The 22,456-nt window shown below is 33.3% G+C and overlaps 1 protein-coding gene across 11 annotated transcripts in view; it reads right to left on the reverse strand.

The window, feature by feature from the left end:
* Window positions 1–22,456, reverse strand: part of Pdp1 (PAR bZIP family member Pdp1) — a 114,984-nt gene that overhangs the window by 30,061 nt on the left and 62,467 nt on the right. For 8 of the 11 annotated variants that reach the window (XM_013306698.1, XM_013306707.1, XM_013306700.1 and 5 more), the window contains one exon: window positions 3,345–3,383. The exons of 1 other annotated variant lie outside the window; for it this stretch is intronic. In XM_013306698.1, the coding sequence (XP_013162152.1) occupies window positions 3,345–3,383 (39 nt within the window). Of the gene's footprint in view, window positions 1–388; window positions 692–3,344; window positions 3,384–4,392; window positions 4,494–22,456 lie in introns of those variants that run through there. 2 more of the 11 variants (XM_013306711.1, XM_013306708.1) reach the window with 2 other exon arrangements.

The raw sequence follows: 22,456 nt of genomic DNA on the forward strand, positions 1-22,456 counted from the left end.
ACGTGTCTCAATCACAACTATTTTTGAAACATCATCTGTTGATTCACTTCTTGTTGTTTACAAATCGCGAGATAATGAATATTGTAACTGCGTTTAAGATTTAAGACCGTCTGGAAGTCCTGTCATCGTAGCTCGATAAATAAATACTTGATTTACGGATCGCAATTAACATAAACAATACCAATTAAAAAGTAAGGAAACTGCGCGACGCAACAAAATAAACACTTTCTCGAATAACCATAAACAGCTGATAAGTTTCTAGTACTACGCACAATTTAACTATATTTCCGTTACACCACAAATTTAAATAGTTTGTTTTGACTTCAATTAATTTTACTTATTTATTTCCGACAAACTCTAGAAGACTGGGGTGTTCAGCGTGCCATACCTGCGAGGAAGGTTCGTGAAGGTACGCGGCGGGGCATCGTGGGCATCGGCGCAGGCGGCGGCAGGAAGAAACAGTCAGGGCTCGACGCAGCGGAGGGCGGCCATGGCGGAGGGCGCGAGGAGTCGGTGCCCATGTCGATGTAGCCGTGACGGTCTAGGCGACGCGACGACCAGCAGCGGGCGAGCGCGCCGCCCACGTCCGTGGGACCAGACTCAATTGTGACGGAGCAAACACAACCGATCCCGGACACTATCGGAGCGGGATTGAGGGAACTACCGATTCAGAGCTCGCAACAACGCACACTCGCCGCCACGTGCGGCAGCCGCACGCCCGCGCGCAACGTGCACACCGCCGGCCACGTGCGCAGTCGCACCGCCCCTCGGCCCGCCGCTCACCGCCCCTCACCCGTGAATCTACAGCCTACCTCGCTACGAGACGAGTCCTTCGATATCAAGCCGACTACCAACCATTCGGACATCATCGTTGTCGATGTACATATATTTACATGTACATGTAACTTCCATATCACTTAAAAGTATATGACATATTTACAGCAATCTTTTTATTGTATACACATTTTATGCGATGTTTATTTTATGAGGATCTAAGTAATGAGGCGCTACTTTACAAGAATCCTAATTATTAAAATTGCGATTGGTTTTTTGAATAAACGATTCGTTTATTAATACTTGGCTTTCATTGGTAACTACACTCTAAATAAAAAAATAATAAAAACTAAATTTTTTATAAAAAGAAAATATTTAAAAAAATATATAAGGTATAATCGTAAATTGAAACATGCATTATAATCATATGTATTAAAATGCATAAATAAATAATTATTTCGCCAGCAATCATAAAATGTTCCATAATCTTTATACTATTCACGGTGATAGTTATAACGTAGCACTTCCTAACTCCCGATCAAATGAAAAGCGGATCTACGCGTCTACGGCGTAGACCACTTATCCATTGTTAATCGCTGTAGAAATTTAGAAACTCTAATGCTATCTAACTTATTTAATGTTATAATTAATTCTTATATTATTTTTGTAATATACGTGCAGGAATTCAAAGTCGAAAACATTTATATAAATACTTTTTTTTATAAAATGAAATAAAATAAAGCGTACTGACTGCACTCGTATGACACTGAGATTACGAATCAAATAACACCCAACAAATCCACTAATAAAAATCCATTAAATCGTTTACGCCACAGGAAGTCGCACAGGAAAAACAATAAATAAAAACATACGAACGAAATACATAACCTCACTGAGTCAGACGGGGAGAGACCTGCTGTCATCCAGTGAAATTTCACAGTGCTTATGTTGGTTACAACACAAGTCAATGAGAAAAAGTTAAGATGTATCTTAATAATCTTATTGTTAATATAGGTACGTATGAACACTGAATTACTCGAGTAAAAATCGCTCTTGATGTTATGTAACACTGACCTTTCTATTAAAAATTAGTTAAAGAATACTTGAATAGTTAAATCATTCATTTCTTTTTCTTATTAAATAAGAAAAGTTAAATGTCATTAAACAAACAGCTTATTTCAATTTGTTTATACAACGTGAAATGTTACAAATGTCACACGGACTTGTTGCAAAGCTGCAAATATTAATGAGAAAAGTTTTTAATATAAATAATGGGAAACTATTGAAGTGAATCTGATTCCCTGCAATTCATTTTTTTGCCTTTTTCGGCGAAAAGGTATGTTGTATAAAATTTACCTTAGAAAGAGTTTTAAGTCATAAATCCTTGATTCCTTACTAATATTATAAATGCGAAAGTAACCCTGTCTGTTTTTATGTCTCCCTACACAGTTAGTCTAGAGCCTGAGAAAGGACATAGGCTACTTTTTAACGCGATAAAATTAGTGTGGGCGGAAATTTTTATGGAAGCATCGTAATTTTTGCAGTTAGAAATTTGAAACTTATTTTGTAGACTGTTAATTTGATATAAACATTTAAATGTTAATAACAATACGGAATAGGGGATGAAAATTTATCTGACAATATGTGAGGTTCGTGTGAATGTTTTGTAAGTTCAATATGTTTTGTCATTATGTTTATATTTCAGTTAATAATGCTACCCAAAGGCAATTTTTCACGCAAACGAAGTCGCGGGTTCAGCTAGTTTACCTATAAACATAAAGTCACAGTTTATGGGATATTACGCTTCAAACAGTTGAAAAAGACGTATTTTTCACTAATCAACAATCCTTACATAGAAGATACTCCTTTTGTGTTTCAATGTGTTTTTAACAGTATCAAGCAATTCTGCTGATGGGTTATTCCTTTGGTTGGTTGATTGATGGGTTATTAAAACTAACCTGATTCTTTAGAACTATAAATTATGAGTGAAGTAAAAGCCTTTTTAGTGCTTGCCGGCTATGTAATTACACACATATCTGTGTAAAATTCAAGGTCGAATCTGTGCAACTTCTCTTCGAGGTCCTGTGTCTTGAACTGTGAGTCGATTTATCAGATGTAATATACTGCTTAATTAAGAAATGAATGAATGAATATTTATTTGAATGAATGAATGAAATGCAAAAGTAGAATAACTCGGTGTCCAACTAAGGCATCCATGTGGACTCTTCAGGTTTCATAAAGTGTATTCTGACCATTGCAGATAATTTTCAGCTCTATATCAGTTGTTCAAGGTACATATTCATGTGTAAATTTTCCCAATTAAATTCAACTGTTTAAACCGTAATATATCAAAAACGGTGGATCTTTAAAAAATAAAGTAGTTGTAGATAATAAAATTACCAATAAAAACTCTAAGATAATTTTATATTGTACAACTAGGTGTAAAGTAATATTTTAATAAAATTTACCATTACGAAGAAAAACGATAAAAATCTATTTTCGGTAACATCAAGTTTGAATATTTTATATTTGTGAAAAAATCGCATATCCATCTAATGATATATACTAACCGTATTTCTTATTGAAGCTCGCCCCGTTACTCAGGAAATCTGTGGACAAGGATAAAATAATAACGTAAAAAAAGCAAAAAAAAACAAAATGCGAATAAAATGAAAATAACAAAATGAAGAAAAAAAAATTATACATTGATGTGGCCAGTTACTTTACGTGTCTCCTGCCAAACGTTTGATCAAAATCATGTCGCTATTCTACTCTTCCACTTTCAAAAAAAGAGATAGCACTATCCTTTTTATATTGAATAAACTAGTGCTTGACCCACTTGATGGTGAGTAACTATGTGATCGATGGTACGTTTTGGCGGTGGAGACCCGAGATGGTGATGAAAATTAAATATGACTTAATAACATATAAAATTAAAAAAAAAGCGGTGGTTAAAAATACAACAAATTGAGAATTATAGAAAAAAATATAAAAGGTCTGCATTAAATTAATAAAATAAAATAAATGAAATAACTTTTAAAAATCAGAATTCTCTCCTATTTGTAGGCATATAAATGTACACATTTTATATCGTTCGCATTCTCCTTAGTCAAATTAAAAGACACACTTACTTGCTTATTTGGTAGATTTTTGCAAGTGTCTAAATTATTGAGTAAGTTTGAGTCCCTAATTCTTCCTAATCATTGAAGTAGTGACCCTCCACTAGAAGTGAACTTTTGTTTTTACTAAACATTAGGCATTTTACAAAAACTAAAACGTAAAAACCGAATGTTCACAACTGAATTCGATCCAAAGATTGTTTTTAAGTAGATTATTAAAATAAAATAATTTGTCAAAGATCACCTTTAAATTGAACTCACAACAGTGGAAAAACAGGTAAGGAGTAAAATAAAAATAATGAATGCGACTGTGAATTTTAAATTTCAGAGAATATTCTTAAAACGCCATCTAGTTTCAGTTTACCGAACTAAAATTAACTGTGAACGCCGTACGTATGACATGAGGTTTCGTTAGTTTCGTCAAGTATTTTGGACAGAGATGGCGTTAGCGTTACTTGCCGGATTGTTAAAATCAAATTGATTTTAAAAACAAACTCACCGTTCCGTTTCATGACTAAAAGCAAAACCAATTTTAAAAAAATATTTCTCACATTTAACAATAATATTACACCATAACAAAAATAATTGAGTGTTATTAAAATCACTATTAATTTTTTCTGTGATCACACGTGCACCCCGAATGCGGAGTGTGCTTAGCCTCTATTGGCGAAAAACGATATGCTCGACATAGCAGCACTTATTATGATTGGTAGACATGGGCCTCGTCGGTAAAACAGTTCGTGATATAGCACGTGACGAGCACGCTGGCAGGCTGCACGTGTTTATTATCGTACAACTTGACGTATAGATGGCGCCACTGTTAGTTGTTTACAACACCCACTGCGTTACAGCTGTGACATAATTTCGCATAATAGGCTGCAGAGTCGAACAACAACAAATGTGAGTAAGTGCTCAGCGAGCGCGAGAAACTTTTTCTCGAGCAAAACTATACATCGGTGACGGCGTGCGTTGTTAGTTGCGACCTTGGGCGCAATAATTTAGTAACTCGCACCGCGAGAAAAACATGCATGTCACATCAAGAGGTCATTGAAAAAAAAATAATGACGCTCATAGCACCGACCCTGATAACGTATAATCAAAGTGTACGACATAATTACAATTAGATACGTAAACCGATGTCGATTCATTACATTCAATAAAATGTGACGATTGACATCATTATATCTCATAAATTATTAAACTCATCATATCAGCCCAGTAAATACTTACTATCGCCTTATCTATCTATACATACTGGTTAGTAATTCGGACATTATTTGCAGCCATCGACAGAAAATCTAATTATAAAAAAATCGAGTGAATCCTATTTACACCAATAGATGGCATGACTTTACCACCAAACGAAATACGTTTGATAAAGTAATAGAAAATAATAATGTGTTGTTTTTCATCATTCATTACAGAAGGGAAAACGTACGGTTCGTGTTCACTTCTCCATGTATCCGTACCAACAGCCAGGCAAGCATAAATGATCTGGATTTAAATAGATATAGGGGATGCGATCAGATTAGAATTTGCAGTTTACCCCAAGCATGTTTCTTAGGGCTTGAATGTTGTGTATTCATAAATTAAACTTTTCTATAGCAAATCTAATGCCAAAGGTTAATTAATATGTATGTGGTATATTTTGAACATAGAATAGGTTATTCGTAATAGTAAAACTAAAAATGGAACGTTTCTATACAATATGTTAGGGTTGAGCAGCGGTCGGCTACCGCATAATACTCCGGCCGTTGCCTCTACAGAGGATTGTCGCCTGCCCTAATTTCCTAGCACAATACCTTTTATTTTAGTTTCGGAGTTACGGAAATAGCTTTCGAACTGTTTTGCTTAAGTTTCAAATAGAAGCTGACCTTTATTATATTTATTAAGTTGCAACATTTATAATAACTTTTGAAGTGTTTATAATAATTTGAAAAGATAAAACTTACGAGTATTGGCATTCAAATTTTACTAATTGCATATTAATAACAAAAAACCGAGCGTTAACTGGCTTCTTCGTTGAATGAAATGCGAAACCAAATGTACATTAATTGAATTACCGGATTTCATAAATCTATTAATTAGATATTATAATTTTTTTAAACTAATTACCTGCTTGATATATAGCAACAGACATCGCAATCAACTGGGCCTAAAGTAGGCGATGAGACGAAAACACTATGTATTTCAGAATTTTTGGAAATTCGTCCTTGACACAGAAGTCGCGGGCGCCAACTAGTGTTTTAAATTTAGTAAAAATACAATAACCTTGTAAAAGTGTATTAAAGAAGGTATTTATTACTGTACTATTTGTACTTAGTTTGTGTATAACCTCGCTAACTCGATTGCGAGTTGTCAACGCATAGCCTCTGCCGACCTCAAATCAACTTATTTGATTATGTGTCGATGGCATCTAATGCGGTAATGTTATAACATATAATATGCATTAGACTAAGCTTTACGCAAACTACTCTTAACTCAATTGACTACTAAGCCTCTATAGGTGTTTACTGCCTATCAATATTTGCTCTTAAATAGTTAAGAAACCGGATAAAGGGATGGAAACTAAAGGCGATAGTTATAGACAACGCACTCATAGGTGAGTCTTTCCTCTTTTGGCTTTTCTAGTCATAGGATTCAGCACTATTATATTTTTAACATTACCTTTGTTCATTAGTTTTAAATATTGTGAGTTTTATGTAAACTGTTAACTAATATCTATTCTAAAATATACCAATAAATCTATTCGACATTGCAATTAGAAGTTTAAAATAAATAAAGAATTGAAAGTGATTTCCGCTCAGCGACGGATGCAATCGATTGTTTCAGCTGAAAAACGGTTATCCAATTATTCGGCGCACACGTATCAAATGTTCGGTGACGCTATATGTACGTATATACACTTTTATGTATACATAGAACCGGATAAATGGGAACAGGGCCGGTGTACGCTCGCCGTGTTCCGGTCGGACGCCTTGTTAAGCGGTTTTTGCGAAATAAAAAATAAAAAATGTTTGTTACAAATGTTTGTACAAACGTTTGCTTCCTTAAACGAATCCGATAAAATATTACAAAGCTTATTCCGTTCATGAAATATATTTTTAGTTTCACTTAAATAATAATTCAATTAATATAATACGAAGTCAAACCCTTAAAGAATACAAACAACAGAATAAACATCTATTGTTTGCATTGTTAATTTTTTTTTCTAATAAAAACAAAACATCCTCCCTGTAAGCCGCGGAACTGTCAGTAAAAGTACAACAAAATTAATAGGTTATATATATTTACTCCTCTACAAGCAAACAATCGGTGCGCTTTTAAGATATAAAAGGTTAAAGGTAAAAACATTTTCGTTCATTTTTTAAAGTAGTTGCCCTATTAAATTTACAGAACATAATAAATATCAAAGCTCCGCAGTTATAACACGCGCACTTTCATTACTTTACATTTAACCGCCAGTTTTATTGCATTTTCTCTGGTAACAAGATAAAACACAAACAAAGTATTAAACATGTACTTTATAAAATATGCAGACGTACAGCGCAGGGCTTTTTATAATTAACAATACAAATAAGTTTTGATGAGTAGCTCCTGATTTAAATTAGCTTTTGAATCTTCAATTAACATTATTTACTGCGATGATTACTTTCTATAAATCACCCATTTGAAATTGTTCATCTCAGAATCAGAATAATTATAAATATATACATAAAAATATACGGAATTTGTAAAAAAATATCAGTTTAAATATATGCTATGGTAAAGGAAAATTTTAAATGAAAGTTCTGCTTCAACTCTACTTAGTATTAGGTTTTGTATTCTTTATTTAAAAGCTCCGTAAATTGGCACTTATAGTCCGTGTATGGCTGTCCTAAATAAACACTGATTCCAGCTTATTTATATTTAAAACATTATCATTAAGAGTATTAAGTTTTTAAGCCGTTGCTATATGTAGGTAAGCCGTTCGGAAATGAAATATGAAAATATTTCATTTCAATGATACTCAGTACTGAATAGGGTTCGTGCCGTCACTGTATAGGAATCTTTTTTTTTAAACTTATACGATATATAAAAGTAGTATTTCGATTCTGAAAAAGTTTTCAAAATGTAAGATATTATTTTGAAAGTGGAAAGAAATCATTCAACGCTTTTTACATATGAAACAGTATGTTTCATATGTACATTTTGCATTTATTTTAACGGATTTTGTTTGTTACAAATATGATTTAAACTACGGTTACATAAATAAATGAACATAATATTCGAATACACACATTAGTATTTTTATTTCTATAAAAGGTGTCTATCGCCGTAATTATTGACAGTTGAAACAGTATAAACAAGCGTGGCGTTGTGTAATCACGATAATTTGCCGCGGTCGCGATTAACTAGTTTCTGACCGCGAATTCGACCGCTAGACCGTAGTGAATAAAAACCGCTGCAGCCACGAAACCGAATCGCAACCGACGCGAAACATACAGCGAAACGAAAATGATACGTACAAGAGCGCTTCCCAGGAGGAACCTGGAGCGTAGGGGTCACGCTAGTATTGCTTGGTCGCTATTAAGTTTTCTGTCTCCTTTGGGTCTTGCCCAATCCATATCCCAGAACCTTTAAGTCGCAGTTGAGGATATCCACAAAGGGTGTCATTGTGAATGAAAATTTCAAATAGCCTTGTTTTCACCTAAAAGGCAGGATCTTCTCAAGATTTCCTTGCCGTTTTTAAAAAGTCTTTCTTAGTAATGTAGTAATGAGTGTAAATGTATCAAATTATGGCCTTGTAAACGAAACTACGTAAGTAAGGTTAATGTAATTGTTTATCTTATCATCAGACGATCGCTTATCACAAATCTAACGTATAGAAGAGTTTTTTTTCGATAAACATCCTTAAAAATATACAAATTAAAATGCCTTGATTGGAGATATGATATGTAGGTAACTGAGTGAAGATAGATAAGGTTGACACAGAATCTTTGAGCAGATGTAGCTCTGCTTATCTGATATGTGATGATGATACTGCGTCACGCATGACTATTGCTGTGAGTTTCCACTGCAGAGACAACTCAATTTTTTGTATAATACTTCAAAGATATAGATGACAATAGTTGTTGTATGAGTGTTTCGGCAGTAACTCACAAACAGAATAATAAATTATTTAAAAAAACCCATTTTAACCGATAACAAGCCCCTATAATAAGTGGATTTTTTTCAAATTGCATCAAATAAATTTAAAGTTTAATGTATACAATAGTATAACAATTCCAATTAAATCAATCAGCTTTTCTTTTGGATTCAATTAAAAATTTGTAACGATTATAGTTAAAAAATAGAAAAATCTTTCCTACTGTACAAACCAATGTAATACAATGAAAGGATAAAGCAGTGAATTGTTTATCGACACAGACCACACACACCTTGCTCGTAAAACGGAATGATCGATTAAGTGTAGCCTCAATGCAATGCTTTGTCGCCAATGTACACAGCGCACCTACCATGTCCAATTTACAACCTGCCTTTTACATGTGACTCATGTATTTTGTGACAGGCAATATAACAAAAAAACCACTAAATTGTTTAAATTTAAGTTTAAAACGCCTGCATTCGCGAACAGTTAGACCAATATCACCACCGACTAGGTTAAGTACCCTTACCAAGATGTTTGTTCCGTAGCAAATTGACATTTAATAATAATTATGAGTGTTGTTTAAACTGTCAGTCAAAAATAATACATATAATTACCCAGCTAATACAAGTGTGGTAGAGCCTCGGTGGCTCAGTGGTCAAGCACTTGACTTGCAATCTGCAGGTCCTGGGTTCGAATCCCGCCATGTACCAATGTGTTTTCGATTTACATATGTACATTTATCCGACGTTCCTACGGTGAAGGAAAACATCGTGATGCAACCTGCACATATCTGAGAAGCAATTCAAAGATATGTGTGAAGTCAACCAACCCGCACTTGGGCAGCGTGGTTGACTATGGCGTAATCACCCTTAACTTAGGGTAGGCTCCGAGCTCCTCGGTGGGGACGTATAGTGAGCTGATGATGATGAATACAAGTGTAATATTTTACGCAGGTTGGTACAGTATGTGCGTTTGTACGTATATCAACTCTTTTGCAACTTCCTAAGCGAATTTCAATCGATTTTTATTTTCCCTAGTTGATTCGCCATTCATGGTTCCACCCAATAGTTTCTTGATTGTAATATACAAATTTGATAAATTCCTATCAATGATTTAAAGCATTCGTTCTGATTGCATACGACAAATTATTGGAAAAAAAGCGCAAAATGTAGTGCAATGAATCGTATTTTAAATTGCAAAAATATCGCGAAATGAGAGATGTGACCAGACCAATAAAATTATTGCGTAATTTAAGTTCTCATTGTGTTGAGTGTCAAAGTGTTTTATAGCATTATTCAACAGAAACTTACATTTATTTTTGAACACGAAACGGAGATACATGGTTGCAGAATTTCCCAGAATAAAACTGTACACCACTTCATCATTAAGTTTCCTTAACTCTATATCTTAGAGGAAATCTTTTTACACTACATATAGTTTTTACGTAAGCTCTACAGATAAATTAACCTAAACTTTATATACATCTATAATGAGGAAGAGGCTAGAGAGGAGTATCAGAATCGCTCTAAATGAAAATCAGTGATCCCGCATCAATCTATCACAACAGAGAATTTTGTTTGGGTCTTTTTTAATAAAAACTGTAATTAGTTAAACTAGAAAATATTGGTCTCTAGAGAAAGCATGTCATACCTCTTGTATGCAATTTGCCAAAGGCGAAGGTCGATGAAATCAATACGTTTGCATTGTTGCAAACGAATTCGACAACCAGTCGAACTGAATAACTATCTGATTCAGTACCGTAACGAGATTAGAGATTCTTGGAAATCGTATTAGATTTGTTTGACTAGTAATTGCAAAGGGATGTCGGATGAGATTTGAAATTACAGGTGCTGTAGAGTAATTTTCTTTTTATAAAAGAAGATGGCAAACGAGCGACGGAAACACCGAGACCATCATCGATGCTCGTGGACATCCGAAACACTAGGAAGACAGATACGTTCCAGCATTTAAGAAAAGGAAGCGCACTTCTTAAAGCACACTAAGTAATACTGGTTTGGAAGTACCACAAAGGACAAACCGTTCGACAACATGACCGTCGTAATGAAAAATCTCGTTCATCATCACGATCGATTCTAATTATCTTTAAATATTTCTTTTGTGGCTAAGTATCTGTACTTCTTAGCAATTGCTAATAGAAGTATATAGAAATCGCGTTCAAAGTAGCGCGGCTAATTGCGCAAGTGGATCTTAGGTTCAGAAATAGGTCCGCTACGAATACTTGAATAAAAAGTAAATGCAGGCTCTTTTAAAGGCTCAATGGATCGAAGGTGAAACGGTTTACTTCCGGTAATCACCACAACCAACGATTTAATCCAACTTAGTTGTTGTTATCGCTCAAGGAAACTAACTAAAACATACCAAATATTTAAGTATGAGACGAAAAAAGAATTTAAAAGATAAAATGTGATAAAAGTTAACACTCTATTAGTATATATTACAAATAACATTGTATCTTTTTATAACGTTTAGTTTTTTGTTTTGTTTTGTTGGCAATCTATCTGAGATAAAACAAGAATATGTGTCAATGTTTTGTGTCTCGTTTAATAAATTATTTGACTTATAAATTGTATGATATCTAAATTAAAAATTACATCAAAAGTACGCTTTTATTTCTATGCTCAGAGCATTTAAAGGACCGTATGATTTAATGATGAGCGGTGAATGAACGGATTTAAAGTCGTTCAGTGACGGCGCGTTGAGTGCAGAGTGAATGAGACGAGATCGCGCCAGTTCGTGCGAACTGTCCGTCGGCCAAGCTGCACGGATAAGGGACCCTATACACTCACTTACCTACCCATGCTTTCAAACGTTGATTGTCGTTCATACATATTATGATACTAACATAACTGTTATTCTACATAAGTAAGGAAAGAGATGAGACCGGAAATTCTAGTATTTACGATAAACAATAATTCAATCGACTATCTTTTCTATTTTTGAATAATAAAAACAAAAATATAATTTCGTTAAGTTTATGTTAAGACGACAAGCTGTTTTATTTATTAGCCTAAACCGGAATTTAAAAATGTATGAACATTTATTTAATAAATCAGTGTACAAACACCTTTATCCGTCGCGAGACGTAGTTCCAGACGGCGACATAATTAATCCATTCGGCTTCTGCAGCCACCTTATTTGACCACTTGTACGTCTTCTTTGATGTCGTATGCTTAAATTGGAATGTGGATTTGGTTTTAACCGCCTAAAGTCTGACAATACTGCACTAGTACTGGCTTTTAAACGTTTTAAAAAATTTATTTCCAACTTTCAAAATTTTTTGACTTTTGGCAAATTAATGCTGCTACATTTTCGCCGTTTCCCCGCGAACTTATTTGAATGGGAACCTGGACCACTTTAGGAATCACAGATTAAGGAAATGTATGTTATCATAGTTCAGTAAATGTGAACGTCAGTAAGTAGGTAAAATTTCTTCTTCATTTCTATCAATTCTTCCAAGACCAGATAAAAGTAAATTGTGCTTGCGTAGGCTTAATTCACCAGATGAAATGGAAAAATAGACCTTTAATTTACTTGGACTGTCTATGTGACCCATTTTGATTGTTTTGTTTCCCGCATATTTCATGTGCTACTCTGTCATTTTTTATATGTAATTGGGAGCTGTTATTTCCAAATAGCACAAAGCTTTAATTCACAGATTATTGCCGGAAAACAGAGATTTATTTATAAAATCAATAATGATATATGAAATACTTAGAAAATACAGTTACAAAAAAAAACACCATTTAACTATAATCAATACTATCTTTTTACTATTAAAAAGTTCTATATTTGTTTAATAACAAATAAATGGAATTGCAAGCTTTTTACCCTTACAATCGTTATCAAATCGTCTGTGTTTTCTTCTAAGAAGATTGTGTAGAAGTGTTTCATACTGGGAATTTACTTTGTTGGTATTAAACCGAATATTGTTGAAACAGTATTTTACCAGCTCCGTCTTGTTAGAGCTAATTCCAGGCACTCGCAATTGCCACGTGAATAATACATGAGTTGTATCACTTTGAATTACTCCAATCTCGTGAATGCAGCGTCCGTCCTAATCCGATTAGGATAATCAATAAAGATAAAAATGTGGCAAATGTTTATCAACATTCATCTAAATAAATGTCACTTATTTAAATTAATTTGTTTAGTTTCCTTAGATATTTACCACTTGTATTAAAAACTGAGCAAATTAAACATCTAAATTTATGATAACAAAGTCTGGCAACATACTTGTATAGATATACCTTAACAAAGGCAAACTAAGAGTCACTTAATATTATAATAAAATTAATTAATAATTTGAATGATAAAAATGCAAGATTCACGGATTTTAAATTACTCGCTTACCTAATTACTAAATTAGTCACGAGCTTATGTTCAAACATTATATTATAGAACTCGGCGTGACTCTACATGTCTGAAGTTAGCAATAAATTGCATCTTTATTGCTGGAAACAAACGCAAACTGGGGAGAAGTGTGTCTCTATCGCACAAAGTATTCTACCATATTTCCGTTTTGCTCGCATACAACACTTCAAGACTTAATTTCAAAAGATACAATGCGATTAAATTACGGAAAAATACTCTTTAAATTAGTCGCATGATGTTCCACATTACTTTCCCCGGAATACACGTTTTATTTGAAGAAAAACATAGGAAAAGTACATATTAGGTAAGATACAATGAAATTTTAGGTCAGTTGGTGAACTCTATCGATTTTGTACCGCGACTTGGGGTAGTTAAGTGTCCGGGCGCTCGCATTAAGCTTTATGGAATACGGCTAGTCTGCGTTCGATCCTCGATGTCATTCCATGAAAATTATTAAAATCTCAGCAATTAAAGAAACAAACACGAATATCAATCATCAGAGTAAACTCTAAAGAGTTACTAATGAACAATTTAATTAATTTTTGTTACATTTAAGTAAATCTAGAGAAGTTACATATATATACTACTTGTTTACCCTTCTATATGTTGGTTCTGTGTCAAAAAATAATACATAATTATTTTTTATTTTATAACAAACAAAGCGCAATTATATTAATAAAATTTTAGTAAATCTAATTCAATAAATAATTCCAATGAATTGATGTTGTACAAATAAGTTCAACACGATAAATAAACATTCGCTATTACTAACGGCAGGCTTCCACTGTCGATGTAATTATCTATAAAAAAAAGTAGATTCCAATAAGTCAATATAAGAGTTACGACAGGGGAATATCACGGTTAAATATTTTTGAAGTAAGTAAGCTAGTTAAATCTAAGAACTGAAACGAAGCGGAAGCTTGGTTCGTTCTTGTGAATTACTTAATACACAAGTGTTTGCCAAATCGAATGGAGCAAACTACGCTTTGGCTTTGCATTCGCGGTTGTGTGTTACAGGCTTTAATTAATTATTTGTGTTGTTGATTAAGTGATTAAGACTATTGACGAATATTAATTAATTCATATTGCATGTAATAAATGTAAACTAATTGATTTTAAATATATAATTCGTGCTAAAGTCTAATACAGTATTAGCATATGTTAAATACTAATTATGACATATTAACTGTCAATTAGCTGAATTATATTTGTGCATTTATATGCAGAAGTTCATGATTTAATTATCATAAATATCAAATCGTTATTGAAATGATATATTATACAAGTATTAAATTTAACTACAATATCAAAACATCAACTGACAGGACAAAGCATTTTATAATAATTTATTAAATTAAAATCAAACTAATATTAGTATTTTCATTATAAAATTCTGTTGATCATAACTATTTATTGTATGGATATTGAAATATTTTAGGCACACTTAAGATATTTTTATTATAACATTTTAATTTAGTTGTCTTTGCGATCACCAATATATTACTATAAAAATAGTACAAACAATAAAAATTACTTAATAACTCAAGGCAGACAATTTGTTTGCAAATGGGAATACCATTTACTTATGTATGTTGAAAAAATGTAATTCGTTTGTGACCATACGCTAAAAGTTGGACGACTGCTACATTCATTGTAATCCAATTAACGCCTCGAAATGGACGTCCAGTTGAAATATTTCCCAACTTTGCAACGACTGTTCGCTCATCGCTTGCCGTTTATCCGCTCAATACTCGCTAGCCAATTGCACGCTCATGGCCCGCTAGTACCTTACCGCTTGCTATTGCCCGCTGCACGCTCATGACCCGCTAGTACCTTGCCGCTTGTCATTGCCCGCTGCTCGCCTACCACTTGCACGTTGTTTGTTCGTTTTTCTTGCATTAGCACCGCGTTCGTGTCGCAGTACAGATACGGTATTTTTGTTTGTGTTGCCATTTTCAAATTATTCTCACTTTAACCACGATCTACCGCAAATTTAACTCTTAACGCGTCATTTTACCTAAGTGACACAAGGCTTTTATGTGTGGACTTTGCGAGGATATTTTTTTAATGTTTTATAAAAATAGATTCAACATTTTGATTCCACAAACTACATTAGATTTGTAAGTTAAATAGAAACGGCATCTTGACGATGTTTCCTACGTCACGTGCATTATTATAAAACAATTGATTCAATTAATTTATATTCCTAACAGTAATACGGGATTCTAAATATAATAAGCGTGATTTGACCATGCATTTTTATGGTAATGTTTTATTACATGAAGGTAAGGTAATAAGTGCCTCTGTATAATCAAGTTTCTAGGAAGCGTTCTTTCTAAATGCGTAGTATCTTATACTACACTTTTTGATTAAGAAATTCAATAATAAACGAGTTTCAATATACGAACATGGTGATGTTTAACGTCTTGGATAACTTATCATAATAAACTACAAAGTATAAAGTGATATAAAGCGCTGCAAGATAAAGTTTCACGTATAGCAAAATGTTTTAATTTAAATCTTACAAGTATTAATCTACAAAGTGTTCACGTAAAGGCGAAGTAATGAAGAAATAACGAAGACTAAGAAAATTAATGAATCAAAATAATCTCTCCCAGTCTTCAGTTTTCTTAACGTTCGTAACTGAAGTTCAGGCAATAATAATATTCCAATCACAAAATATTTCTTAAGCATATTTAATTTAATAGAAGGAATTTCATCGCTAAATATTAGCCAATAAAGTTTCATATATAAAAATTATTATAAAGAAATAACAAAATTTTTATTTCGAGTGAGTATTAAATATTGAAAACAAAATAAACACAAAAGTATTCGTCGAAAAAATATATCAATAAATCTTGTTTTCTGGTTTTAGCGAAATCCTTTTACGAATAAAAATTAAAAATATTTTGTAGCTTCGGAATATTTTTTGATAAAAGCAAACTAAAACGGAACGAATGTAAGGTTTATTATTAAAATATTCTTCAATTTGGCCAGTGTAAAATATTCGTTTGCCGCGTTTGTGTAATCTTGTCGGATTTGTTTCGTTTCACCGAAGTTTCGAATTATCGGTCAAATTTCAAAAGCATTTTGAAATCCGGAAATAATAGTTGCGTCACATACTTATTGTGAATTTGATCAGAATATAATAGAGAAGTAAATATCGCATAATAAGATATGTGTGATGTGAACCAACCAGTCCCTGGGTAGCGTGGTTGACTGTGCCCTAATCACCCTTAACTTAGGCTCCGAGCCCTTCGGTGAGGACGTATGCTGATGATGATGATGATGAAATATCGCACAGTTTCCCTTTTGAAGTCACTCAATATAAAAAATATGTTATTGCTTTGAATTACACCTTTTGAAGTGTTTATTTAATAGTTGTATATTACGTCTAATATAATATAAAATTTACAGTTTAAAGAATTGATTTCTACTTTTGATAAATTGAGGAGAAATTCCAGTTTATTACAGTAAATACATTTATATTATTCGAGAGATGGTAATATTCTTAGTTTAAGCCGGACTTATTTGAACGTGACGAAATGTAACATCGATCTATTCAATTTGCATTAAGCCTCTCTGATTTCCGAATGCATTGAAAATATTAAACAGAACGCTCGTAAATTAAGCCGATTTAAAGAACACATTCATCGTAGTTTTCCCTTTGTTGACAATAAATATCAAATATATATTAATACCGGGAAATTCCTGATAAAACAGAATATTGCCGTCGAATTTATAAAATAACAGTAAATTTATATGCACATGTTTCGGCAGTTGTTGGAAATTAATCATGTAAGTGCCGTATTTGATTGAGAAAGTGACGGAGAATCATTATGGAGATACCCTTCCTATAAAACTTAAGACCTCAATACTCTTATCATTTAACTAATGTCATATTTAATTCCTTAATTGGGTACGGATTTCCGAAACCGAGGTTGGGAGTTCGAATCCCGCCTTTCGACTATTACTACACTACTAGCACAAGTGTAGAGCTTATTTGGAATGGTAAAAGAAAAATTATTAAATTCAATGTCTTCTTGATTACATTAAGTTACTGTAAATCGAAATTTTCTTTATAATCTTTTTTTTTTAATTTTTACATTTACGTATCATTGCAACGCACACGTACTTAATTATATTTCAATAATCATTACTTTAATGAAAGAAGTCTGATTTAGTTTAATATTTCTTTTATTTATTTCTCTCATTAGCTATCAATTTCATAAGTATCTCGGCAAGGCCGAACTACGGGACCTTTAAGGTCAAGGATTTTTGTAGTAACTTACTGTACTTGTTAAAAAGTCACACCATTTACTTTCCACTTCTTTATAATTATTTTATATTTAATTTGATTTAAATTGTCTCCGTATTAGATATTTTTACCAGCATACATACCACAACAAGACAATTTGAATATATGTACATAATACACGGAGAGCTTCCATGTAGGATTCCTTACCTGCAAATAAAAAAATATATAGTTTATTATTATGATAACCAACAAAATCTAAATGCACATGCACACATTTAAAATAAAAAAACATATTATGTACACAATGGAAGTATGTGTTACGGTCGGAATCGGTGTTGTTCACGGTTTGAAGGTCACGGCATCTTTGTTATAATTAAATGTAATGAAATCTAATACTGACATTATCAACAATTTCTGCCTACCCTTCTATGCTGCCTGACTTTATATTACAGAAGTAATTATATAATACTGGTATTATTCGACAAAATGGGCCGAAATACCACAAGACTGCTTAGTGCTTTTTACCGGTATGACTGCAAAGATACACCAATGGACAAATAGTTAATGTTTAAACCTCCGTTTCTAAGTTCTAAGATTTTATTACATTAGTTAGTAAACATAGGGTCGGGTCAGATTTGAGGGCAGGCAATAGGCCGATCGGCAATAGAGATAAGGAGCATAGAGGGTTCGATCGCGACGAGCGTTGAGTCTCAAGGGTTATCGAGTTATCGCGACTGAGCGACGTCGAGTCCGTTTGATAGGGCCACACCACACGGTTACGGGGTTACGGCGTAGTTTCATCTTACCATACTAAACTTATAAAGTTTTAATTACGTGACAACCATTATAAATGGCGTACAAACCCTTCCTAGTTTTCCACGAAGGCAGCAGGTTAAGTCAGAACAGTAGAACAGGACAGTACTGCAATTGTTTCGTTTGAACGTTTAAATAATATTAGTAAGTATTGCACTGCTCTGCCTCCCTACTCTGTTCTCGTGTATTAATACCATAGGATTTTACTGTTGTAATGTATTTTTAGTTAGAAATTAGTACATTGAATTATCTACACTACACCATTAATTAGTTGTTCATCACGTTATCTGTAACACGGCAAAGATGAATTGTAAGGAACTCCGTAATTGACTTAACTAATGTACTATTTTGTTGTTATTTCGACTCATCTTGATACTTGATGATATGTGTTCGACTGAATGCAACATTGTATTTGCAATCTAGCGTGACAGTCATATGGCAGTCGTCGTTCGATTAACCTCTTATTCTGACTTCACGGCGCGGCACGCCAACCTGATTTTCTGTACAATTCCTATTAATACCTACCCTTTTGACATGAAGTTAACTTTTTAATTTTCTTTTATAGTAATATATAGGTAATTTACTAGAGTTCATTCTACCCTATAAAGAACATTTTAGAAAGAAGGATTCGAACCCACATTTTTGTTAAAAGACGTAATTTATATAGACAAACTCTGAAAATGAGTGACGTATATATTCAAAATACGAAGACGGATGTTTTACAGCTTAATATCGACGTCTTATGAAAATAAAAAAATAGGTTACTAGACCATAGCGCAGGGGAAGTGGGGAGAAATGGACCACTGGCAGTGCTTAAGTATCGCTGAGCGCTTTCGATCTAGGGGATAACTTTTCAGACTAGTCGGGCTTAGACATTTCAATTAAAATGAAAAATACGACGTCCAATTCAAAAAATGTTAAATATTCAACGAGTAATTTTATTTAATTCAAGGGTGTTTATTAACTATTTTTCTGAATTATTGAATCAGATACACTGTTAGAAGTTTAATTAAAAAGGTTAACTATAAAGTTATATATGATCATACATACATATATAAAAACACTAAAAGTGGAATATCGTGATGAAAACTCGAGGATACGTATATTCGACAACAGATGGCATCCTAAAGAAAATGTCAGTTAGGGAATATTTGAATATGTATTCGAACTTTATTAGCGCCATCTATTGACGAGTTGCTCTTATTAAAATTGTAATTTGGATTTCAAAAATAAAGGCATTTTTACACAAATACTATAGTACTCTATTCTATAGTATTCTACAGTTCTCGCAACTTCGTTCACGAGAAATATTGTTTTCGGGTAGCATTTTATATAAACTTAGGCTGATAAAATATTCGTAAATCTTACATATTCCCATACAAATTTTCATCCCCTATACCGTATTGTTATTTACACTTTTGAGGGTAAAACTTTTACAAACTTTGGATGTTATATTTATTTACATCAAATTTAGACCCAAAAAGAAGTTTTTAGCTTCTAGCTGTAACAATGACGATGCTGCTATACAACTTTTTTCGCATTAAAAAGTACATATATACTATGTCAAGTCTCAGGCTCTAGACTGTGTGTGTACCTACCAACTTTCAGTTAAATCTGTTTAGCAGTTTTGTCGTGAGAGCGTTAAAAAAAGAGTTACTTTCGCATTCATAATATTTTACTTATAAGTAAGGAGGTAAAGATTATGAATAAACAACTGCTAACAAATTTGGTCATTGCACCTAAAATTACGTCAACCGCTCAAATGCGATTCACCTCAACAATGACATGAAAACAGCATATATTTAAATACATTACCTTTTTATTACCCAGAATATACCTAATGAGTGTTTTTGAAGAGAAATCACGCTTTACTTCATATATTTTTTATCCGAGAAAATGTTCTAATTCTAAGGCTAACAATGCATAATGAATGTAGAAATATATGGTCTATTAGAAGCTTAAAACAAGGCAAAGTTTAAAAATAGCGGCCGCTGCACGAGTCGCTTTTATCCCCGTCCGGAAGCTACGACGGTGTCGTGTTTAAAAACAATAACTCTCGTACAAACATATAATACTCGCACATACATGTAAAACAAACACACGTTACACATACGAAAATGAGCATCATGAAATAATAACGAACAGGGAATAAATATTAGCACAGAATTTATGTCTTATTGTTGTGAGGAGTGACATGAGTGAATATGACAATGGTGTATATGTAGAAATAAACATTAAAAAAAATGATTATGCGATAGAATTAAATAAGTGTTTAAATTTATTTGTATTCGGATCAGGGTTTTGAAAACTGGACACACAGGGCTATTTCATAAGCGTTCTATTTAGTTCCATTCAGTAAATACTCTTGCAATTTGAATAAAATTTATTTCATCACGTGTCATGTCTTTTTCAGCCGACACAATGTCACGCTGCAGCCGGCTTGTTGTGTAAGCATGGGGAGGAAGGCGTTCGGATTCTCTCGTCTCTACTCGACTCCGTTCAACTCTGATTGTAGTCGCCGTTCGGCACCGCTCGACTTCTCTCGGCTCCGCTCGAGTCCTCAAGACTTCGCTCGACTGCGGTCGGCTCCTCTCGGCGGCCACCCCGTGACCTGAAATTCGGTGCCCCATCCCGTCGCGCCACCGAGTCTACGTTCCGCCAACTAAACAGGCTTTTCTCGAGGACGTCTAATTTCTTAGATCTTTTACCTCTAGTTCAAGGCCGCGTATTTCCCTTACCGTTCATAAACTTTCACTGCAATATGTCCTTTAAGGCCAAATTATGTGTACGTTTAAACTTAAAATTAAATTAATTTACGGTGATTGTGTATAGCTTAAGTTATCTGATCTGATATTAAAAGTCAATAGAACAAAAGGTAGATAACTTGCCTTCATAATAACTCATTTTAAGACCCTTAATACATAACATTAAGCATGAAAGGCTTAAAGTTCCTTTACACAATATTAATTAGAAAGGCCTCAAGTTCCTTGTTCCCTTTTCATATTTATCTTTCCTTCTTTGAATATTTCGTAGCTTTAGTCCAACGGTATGGGCATTTTATCGATCGGTGTTTCACAAACAAAATAATTTTATATTTTATTTTACCTATTCTTGTTTGCCTCGACACATAAAATCCTGTTTAGCCACATCAGAAGGGCTAACAGTATTTTCCGCAATATTTTAATGATCGATATTAAAAGTCTATGATTCCATGGAATCAATTAGATTCTTAATTTGTGTTTATCGCTTTTGCAAGTCGCCACAGACTTTACTACGTAACTAAGCAGAGTGGATAAAACGTTAACTTACTTATCAAGCTTTTTGAGATTCATTGAGATTTTCATTTATTTAAAAAGGTATTTAGAAATAAATTCAAAAATACCGTTATACATTTTTATATAATAAAGTGTTGTAAAGTTTGCGACAATTGTCCTAAGCGTTATTAAAACAAACTTTACACGCTCGTAAGTTAACACGCCCGAAACTCCAATACAAAAACATCTATAACTACAAAGACAACTTTTTAAACTTTTGCAGAGCTGTCTCGCCAGTGGAAACCCAAGATTGTAACAAGATAATCTTAAGTAAATGGCGTAGTCACCTACTTGGTTTATCTTTGGTAAGCAAGTTTGTACCAAGAATGCATTTTGTATGCAGTTGTACCAAGACAGAGTACGTGACAAGGTAGTTGGTTTGCAAAAGTGGCAGGCACACGTTGGAATGTGTATAATATCGCAACAAAATTTTGTGCCGAGATTTGTTACGTGCGCTGAATTATTTTGTACAAGACAAACTCCTTCGAAAATAATCTCACCAACAATTTTGATATGATTAGTTATTTTCACATAAACTTAATAGATATTATTATCTGAAAATTAAAAAAGAAATCAATGAGAAGTCTAGATTTGTGCATAGTCTATTTCTTTTAAGTGTATTTACACATTTGTGTTTGAATTTTTTTAGTATAAG

The sequence above is a fragment of the Papilio xuthus genome, unplaced genomic scaffold (assembly GCF_000836235.2).
Source record: "Papilio xuthus unplaced genomic scaffold, Pxut_1.1 DF828177.1, whole genome shotgun sequence".
NCBI classification, from domain to species: Eukaryota; Metazoa; Arthropoda; class Insecta; order Lepidoptera; family Papilionidae; genus Papilio; species Papilio xuthus.